Source organism: Sinocyclocheilus rhinocerous, unplaced genomic scaffold (genome assembly GCF_001515625.1).
Source record: "Sinocyclocheilus rhinocerous isolate Xijiao unplaced genomic scaffold, SAMN03320098_v1.1 scaffold1180, whole genome shotgun sequence".
NCBI classification, from domain to species: Eukaryota; Metazoa; Chordata; class Actinopteri; order Cypriniformes; family Cyprinidae; genus Sinocyclocheilus; species Sinocyclocheilus rhinocerous.
The window spans coordinates 1,380,608-1,389,252 of NW_015665886.1; the positions used below are offsets into that span (position 1 = coordinate 1,380,608).

The 8,645-nt window shown below is 36.4% G+C and overlaps 1 protein-coding gene across 3 annotated transcripts in view; it reads left to right on the forward strand.

Moving 5' to 3' along the window:
* LOC107731641 (origin recognition complex subunit 1) overlaps nucleotides 1–5,296 on the forward strand; it is a 13,805-nt gene extending 8,509 nt beyond the window's left edge. For 2 of the 3 annotated variants that reach the window (XM_016542779.1, XM_016542782.1), the window contains 8 exons: nucleotides 889–990; nucleotides 1,071–1,242; nucleotides 1,350–1,457; nucleotides 3,882–4,031; nucleotides 4,138–4,257; nucleotides 4,429–4,598; nucleotides 4,729–4,816; nucleotides 4,929–5,296. In XM_016542779.1, coding sequence (XP_016398265.1) covers nucleotides 889–990; nucleotides 1,071–1,242; nucleotides 1,350–1,457; nucleotides 3,882–4,031; nucleotides 4,138–4,257; nucleotides 4,429–4,598; nucleotides 4,729–4,816; nucleotides 4,929–5,123 — 1,105 coding nt within the window. In that variant the 3' untranslated portion in view covers nucleotides 5,124–5,296. Of the gene's footprint in view, nucleotides 1–888; nucleotides 991–1,070; nucleotides 1,243–1,349; nucleotides 1,458–3,145; nucleotides 3,296–3,401; nucleotides 3,522–3,881; nucleotides 4,032–4,137; nucleotides 4,258–4,428; nucleotides 4,599–4,728; nucleotides 4,817–4,928 lie in introns of all 3 variants that reach the window. The other variant, XM_016542781.1, reaches the window with a different exon arrangement.
* The last annotated feature ends 3,349 nt before the right edge of the window (nucleotides 5,297–8,645 follow it).

Here is an 8,645-nt window from a genome sequence, read left to right on the forward strand (position 1 = left end):
AATAATAATAATAATAATAAAAACATTAAAGGGATAGTTCACCCAAAAAATTCAAATTGTCATCATTTACTCACCCTCATGTCATTTCAAACCTTTTTTTGTGGAACATAAAAGAAGGTATTTTGAAGACTGTTGGTAACAAAGCTGTTTTGGCTACCAATGACTTTCATTGTATGAACAAGAAATACTAAGCTGTTTCTCTATTTATCTTCTATGTTGCATAGTTTATGTTAGGCTGTTGTAGCCTAAATATTTATGTGTAATACATTTTTTTATTGAATCAAATAAAATATTTCGAAAGCTACAATTTGTAATTTCTACTTGATACTTGTAATTTCTTTCTCATTTAACATAAAAATATCTTAAAATAATCTTTTGTGGGTATTTTCAGTCAAATTTATTTTGCGATTAATTGCGATTACTTAGATTAATTAATCGAAACATCATGTAATTAATTAGATTAAAAATTTTAATCGACTGACAGCCCTATTTATTTATTTTTATAAAAGGTTTATATTTTATTCACCTAGGAGGCATTACATTTATCAAAATTGACAGTAAAGACTTTATTGCAGATAAATGCTGTTGTTTTGAACTTTCTGTGCATAAGAGAATCCTGAAAAAAATGTTGCTACAAAAATATTAAGCAGCACAACTCTTTTCAGCATTGATGCTGATAAGAAATACGAAATGTTTCTTAATCACCAAATCAGACTATTAAAGTGATTTCTAAAAGATCATGTGACACTGAAACAATGTTTTGTCATCAGAGGAATAAATGGAATTTTAGAATATATTTGAATAAAGTTATTTTAAACTGTAATATTTCACAATATTACAGTTTTACTTTATTTATTTTTTTAATTAAATGTTTTATTTTTGCAACAGGTTACATGTTTCCTCGGTTCCTGAGTCTTTGCCGTGTCGAGAACAAGAGTTCCAGGACATCTACAACTTTGTGGAGAGTAAGGTCATTGATGGCACTGGAGGGTAAGATTCAGATTTTACATCCATCTGTTTTTTTGTTGTTTTTTTCCATAAAGGTCATAAAGTTAATGTTTCTTTTGCAGGTGTATGTATATTTCAGGTGTTCCTGGTACTGGTAAAACTGCAACAGTACATGAGGTGATCCGGTCCCTTCAGCAGTCCGCTGAACAAGATGAGATCCCTCACTTCCGCTTCATCGAGATCAATGGCATGAAAATGACAGACCCGCACCAGGCTTATGTACAAATACTGCAGGTCTGTATGCTGCCTCATCCCCTACAATTTTGACATAATTTCCTGCCCCTTTTTATAGTCTTATGTAATATTTTCTATGAATATATGCTCTGATTCTGCTCTGGTAGAAACTGACTGATCAAAAAGCAACACCTGATCATGCAGCTGCACTACTGGAGAAACGCTTCAGCACTCCTGCACCCAAAAAAGAGACAACTGTGCTTCTAGTAGACGAGGTGAGACATTTGTTACTAGTGACACTAATAACGTCACCTATGTTGCATGCTTCTAGCTAATCATTTATTGTGATTAGCTGATCCAAATCGGTCTAGATTAGTTAGGTTCTCAACCTTTTTGACTTGAAAGGCCCCCAGCCTCCTGTTGGCCAACACAATATTCAAAGCCCCCCCATCCTATAATTGTAGGGCTGCCCTCGACTAAAGATTTTTCTGGTCGACTAGCAGTCGTTCATTTGGAGCATTAGTCGACTAATCACATGTTTCTTAATAAACCATTTAAATCATAATAATGAGCTTTTAATTGCCTACATAACTCCGCACAGACACTTGAAAAGCGCACATTTTTCTAGGTTAACATTAGATTGGAGCGGCCATGTAAAGTTGCTGCTACTAACATATTTCAGATGATAAGCCATATTTGAGGTAGATGAAAGGGTTAGTTCACCCAAAAATGAAAATTAGTCCATACATTACTCACCCTCAAGTCATCCTATGTGTATATGACTTTGAGGTCATCCGCCCGGAACTGCTTCCCTTTCAACAGTGAGCGCAAGCTACATTAAAGTGATTATTACGTTTTGAATATGGATATTTTACTTACAAAAACGCATCGATTCACTACAGGAGGACTTTGTTCACCCCCCGGAGCCGTGTGAGACACTTTTTTTTAATGGATGGGCGCTTTTTATGTAACTTGTTTTGGACTGAAGCATGCAACACCCGCTGAGTGCCATGAAACAGCTTGAAAGATCAAAGACAATTTTTTATAGAACTCCGACTGGATTCGTCTGAAAGAAGAAAGTCATATACACCTAGGATGCTTTGAGGGTAAGTAATTTATGGGCTAATTTTCACTTTTGGGTGAACTAACCCTTGAATGATAGGCGAGCATTTGGATGTCCTGCCCGATGTACTACATAGACCAGGACTGCGTGACTTCGCCAATGTGGATTTTTTTTTTCTTCTTTTCTACATAATAGCTATGACATTTTCAGTATTCCTTGTGTAATTATAAAGCTGCTGGTTTTCAAACTTTTTTATAAACCGATTAAATTCATTTTGTGATTCCAGAAGTTTCAAGAACTGTATGCTCTTCAATTAAAAACAATAGTTATTGGACAGGAAAGGATGTGACGTGTGGCCAAGTATGCTGTCCCATACTTGGAATTTGTGCTCTGCATTTAACCCATCCAAGTGCACACACACAGCAGTGAACACACACACCATGAACACACACCCGGAGCAGTGGGCAGCCAATGTGGCGGCGCCCAGGGAGCAGTTGGGGGTTCGGTGCCTTTCTCAAGGGTCTCACCTCAGTCGTGGTATTGAGGGTGGAGAGAGAAATTATTGAGGGGAAAAAAGAAATAGGATTTGAGTTGGTATCTTTGTGATTTTTTATGTAATTATTTTTAAATCGTTCTGCAGGTCCCAAAAAAACAGCTTGACCTTAAGCTCATATGAACTGTTTTTTTTTTCCTCCAAAATACTGCTGGAAAATCTTTTTGTCATTCAGATGTTGGTTTTTACCATGACATCTGTTTTTGAGTTTCTTTTATTCTGCTCATTTCCTGTCAATCATTGGGTTATTTGTACTTTAAATATTATATCTGTCCAGTCCTCTCCAATCTGAAAGAATATCTCTCTTTATGCCTCATCTCTTTTTATTTATTTATTTTTTTTCCCAGCTTGACCTCTTGTGGACCCGTAAACAAAATGTGATGTATAACTTGTTTGATTGGCCAACAAGGCGCAACGCTCGTCTGGTGGTTCTTACCATTGCAAACACTATGGATTTGCCTGAGAGGATCATGATTAACCGTGTTGCCAGTCGACTGGTAAAACCATTTTACTACATTTAGATGGCATTCAGTTATGATTGAAAGGACTTTGGCTGCTGTAAATAATGGAAATAAAACATAAATGTCATTTATTCATCTTCAGGGACTGACAAGAATGTCCTTCCAGCCATATACCTTTAAACAGCTACAACAGATCATCACATCAAGACTGAACAGAGTGAAGGCTTTTGAAGAAGATGCTCTCCAGCTAATCTCAAGAAAGGTATGAAACCATGTTATCTTGGGCATTGTGGGTCAACTCTTGAGTACTCTAGTGGTCTCTGTATTGATCTTAGGCTACGAGGTTGTTTGCTAACAGATGTTATCAATTTAAATGTACATGTGGTCATCTCATTTCATTATTTATGAGATTGTGGTCTTCTAGGTGGCAGCGCTTTCAGGTGATGCACAGATGTTGGTTTTTACCATGACATCTGTTTTTGAGTTTCTTTTATTCTGCTCATTTCCTGTCAATCATTGGGTTATTTGTACTTTAAATATTATATCTGTCCAGTCCTCTCCAATCTGAAAGAATATCTCTCTTTATGCCTCATCTCTTTTTATTTATTAATTTTTTTCCCAGCTTGACCTCTTGTGGACCCGTAAACAAAATGTGATGTATAACTTGTTTGATTGGCCAACAAGGCGCAACGCTCGTCTGGTGGTTCTTACCATTGCAAACACTATGGATTTGCCTGAGAGGATCATGATTAACCGTGTTGCCAGTCGACTGGTAAAACCATTTTACTACATTTAGATGGCATTCAGTTATGATTGAAAGGACTTTGGCTGCTGTAAATAATGGAAATAAAACATAAATGTCATTTATTCATCTTCAGGGACTGACAAGAATGTCCTTCCAGCCATATACCTTTAAACAGCTACAACAGATCATCACATCAAGACTGAACAGAGTGAAGGCTTTTGAAGAAGATGCTCTCCAGTTAGTCTCAAGAAAGGTGTGAACGCATGTTATCTTAGGCACAGGTGACTGAGGCATTGTAGGTTACCTCTTGAGCACTCTAGTGGTCTCTGTACTGATCTTGGGCTACGAGGTTGTTTGTTAAATGTACATGTGGTGATCTTATGTCATCATTATTATGAATCGGTAAGAGATTGTGGTCTTCTAGGTGGCAGCGCTTTCAGGTGATGCACGACGTTGCCTTGATATCTGCAGACGGGCCACAGAGATTTGTGAGCACTCTGGAAGTCAGAAGAACGGCAGTGGCTTGGTAGGGATGAGTCATGTGATGGAGGCTTTGGATGAGATGTTCTCCTCTTCCTACATTGCAGCTATCAGGTGAAAAGAAGTGAAAGAATTATGAACAATCATCAGTTGTATGCTCATTGTTACTTAAGATAATAAAAAACAGAAATGTAATGATTCGGCACCAATCAGACTTCCATTCTTTTTAATGTTGTTATTTTAGGTGTGCTTCTGTTCAGGAGCAGCTTTTCCTGAGGGCTGTTATTGCAGAGTTTCGTCGACTGGGTCTAGAAGAGGCCACTTTCCAACAGGTAGGTAACTTGTTTATAACAACCCTCATTCTAATCATGATCTATATTATACTAAATTTCAAGAATTGTATAACCTAAAAGAATGAATGTATGTTTATTTTCTTCTCTACAGGTGTTTGTTCAGCACCAGGCTCTGTGTCGTGTTGAGGGTTTGCAGCCGGTGAGTGTGTCTGAAGGACTGGCAGTCTGTCAGAGACTGGGTTCCTGTCGCCTGCTTCTTCTTGAGGGAAGCCGCCTGGACCTGTTTCTCCGTATCCGACTCAATGTTAGTCAGGACGATGTGCTTTATGCATTGAAGGCTGACTAAAACTCAGGCTTACCAAGTCACACGCTCCAACTTGGCAACCTGTGTGGATCACCACTGTGTCTGTCCACTTTTTGGACAGTCAATGAGCAGATTTTACCTGGAGCTTCACAGTTAAATCCTGAACTGAATGTGAATGTGAACTAAAACTGAATGTGAGATATTGTCCCAAGTCTGTTTTGAATACATTATACATTTTTAATGCTTAAAATTATATGTGTAGTTCTATAAATTTTAATTGTACATTTTGTGTATTCTGGCAACCTGTGTGGATCACCACTGTGTCTGTCTACTTTTTGGACAGTCAATGAGCAGATTTTACCTGGAGCTTCACAGTTAAATCCTGAACTGAATGTGAATGTCAACTAAAACTGAATGTGAGATATTGTCCCAAGTCTGTTTTGAATACATTATACATTTTTAATGCTTAAAATTATATGTGTAGTTCTATAAATTTTAATTGTACATTTTGTGTATTCTAGCACATACCTTTTTTGCTTTAGATTATGTCTTTCAGTTCACTCTTTAATGTATTTAGAATATTTTCACAAAGGCTTTATTCTAAAGCAGTTTTTATGTATTTTATTGTGGGAAAGAAAGACCCACACATTTGTTGTTTATCATTTAATGACTGTCAAGGTAAAATGTACAATTTTTCATAATATGCACCAGAATGTTGGATATTTTTCAGATTTTTACTTGTGTGATGTCTTGATACAATAAAGCTATTGACTGATCAGATCTGATCATGAGACGTATTGCTTCTTGTGTAATAATCAGTATAAGATGTTACAGACAACATATTACAAATACAACAAGCATAATAATTGCTGAGGAATGATTACAACAAATATAGCCAAAATAACATGCATAACAGTTTAAGGAATATTCAGGGTTAAATTGCACTTGAACACTATACAAAATACCAGTCACATCCAAATTACCAATAACAAAAAAAAATGATTTTTTAAGTATAGCCATAACACTTACCCATCTCGTTAACGAGAGACTGATGTGATAGTGTGTTTACCAACTTTGTGCAAAGTGCAACCATTAACTTTACCATATAAACCTGCTAACAATTGTATCCTGTAACTGGGTGTTGTAAAATCCTACCAGAGAACCAGTTTCAACATGAGTTATGTGGCTATTTATTAACACATCTGAATGAAGAAAGTCATTAAATAACTGATATAAATATGTTCGTATCCATCTGTCCACTATCAATGAACAGTGAACTATTTAAATGCACTTAATTTCTCATTTCACGTGGTTGAAACCAAGGTTATTATAGTTTTTAATTTTTAAATTAGTTTTATTTTAATATCGTTTTCAAATTTGCTATACAATTCAGTTTAGTTTTTATTCGTTTCATTATTATTGTTGTTAGTTTTAGTTTAGTTTTTATTTTGTGAATACATTTTTATTTAGTTTTTATATAGTTTAGTTTCAGTTTCAGTTTCAGTTTTAATTAAAGTTTAGCAGAATTAACAGATCACTTCCAGAGAGCAGGCCAGAAAGACTTAGGCATAAAAGGCAATAAGGCATAATTTAGCCGTAGTGATGCAAATGTCTAGCGACACAAAATTAACGCATGCTGAGATTGATTAAATGGTAAAAGTATACAAATATACGTCAAAATGAAGCAGTCAAGCCTTTTTACTAAATGAATCTACACAAGTTGTGCTTAATGTCATACCTAATGATGTGTATTGAGATATTTAATATGACAATAAATGTAGCCTAATTTGGTTATGATGGTTAGATGTCTTTTTTCTTTTTTAACAATATTATAAACTTTAGCTGTTGTGTCTTTCTCACTTTTCCGTGGACAACCAAAGCCGTCCTTCCTCAGGCTGTGCCTTCAGACCTGGAGGCCTTGTCTGGACTGTCAAAAACAGCATAGAGACAGACCAAATGTCAGCAAACGAGCCAGACACCAAAAGGCTTTCAACTGTTGTTGTCATTATGATATAATGATGTCATTAACCATTTAAAGGAATAGTTCACCCAAAAATGAAAATTTGATGTTTATCTGCTTACCCCCAGGGCATCCAAGATGTAGGTGACTTTGTTTCTTCAGTAGAACACAAACGAAGATTTTTAACTCAAACCGTTGCAGTCTGTCAGTCATATAATGGTCTTCTTCTTCTTGCTTTATGGTGGATCGCAGACTTATAAGTTCATTACCACCACCTATCTCTCAAATGGACCATTGACACTATATCTACAATCTCAATTAGGAGTGTCAATGGTCCATTTGAGAGATAGGTGGTGGTAATGCACTTATAAGTCTGCGATCCGCCGTAAAGCAAGAAGACGCGTCACGCGCCGGCTGTTGAGAACGTGCTCAGGACAATTTGGACATTGCAGTGAATCAGAGGCAAATAACTATATAAATACTGTTCAGTTTCTTGCACAGACTGATCGTTTCGTGTCTTTACACATCAATGTATCGTCACGAGCCGCAGGGTTTAATTTGGTTTTGTTTGTGTATGTTTTTTTGACTCTCAAAGCTGTGATTCCTATTTTCACTTCCATTATATGACTGACAGACTGCAACGGTTTGAGTTAAAAACCTTCGTTTGTGTTCTACTGAAGAAAAAAAGTCACCTACATCTTGGATGCCCTGGAGGTAAGCAGATAAACATCACATTTTCATTATTGGGTGAACTGTCCCTTTAAAGGAATAATTCACCTATTAATATGGAACTCAAAATTAATATTTTACAGAATAGTAATGAGAATGGCATTAGTGAGTAATTCGTGAGTAAATGAACATCAAATTTTCATTTTTGGGTGAACTATCCCTTTAAAAAGAATTAGTAACAAAAATTAGCATTTTGAGTGCATTTTTGTAATACTACCCTTACCAAAGGTGCTGTGGTACAGTGCTGGTAGGCCTTTTAGATACCATGGAACTCTGAGGTAAAGGAGACCTGGGATGGTTGCAACACTTTTTGCTTTGTGTCTGCAACTCTGTGATTTTTGAGTCAAGGGTCTGAAATTTTGATATCACTTTCTCATATCTGCCGCAAGTTATGCTGAAAAATAAAACTTATTCCTAACTGTGTAGATAAATGTCAAATACATGCTATAGTACATAACAAATAAACAAATAGGAAACATTTTATATTAAAACTGCAATCAAGATGAAAAAAATATTGAACAAATAGAAAGTCTCCCCTACCATCATGTATTCACATGGTACTAAATGGTTACAATATTCAAGTACCATTATATTGTATAAACAGGCCAAATACACACTGGAAAAGGAGATCAGAGTGGCAAAGAGGAATTATTCTGAAAAACTAAGGACTCAGTTCACTTCCAGCGACTCAGCATCAGTGTGGAAAGGTCTGAAAGAGATCACCAACTACAAGACACCATCCCCCAGCACTGTGGAGAATCAACAACTGGCAGACGATCTGAACGAGTTCTACTGCAGGTTTGAAAAAACACCCCACACCCGCCCTGAACACCTCTCCACACAACCATTCACACCTCCAGCAACCCCCCTCTCCC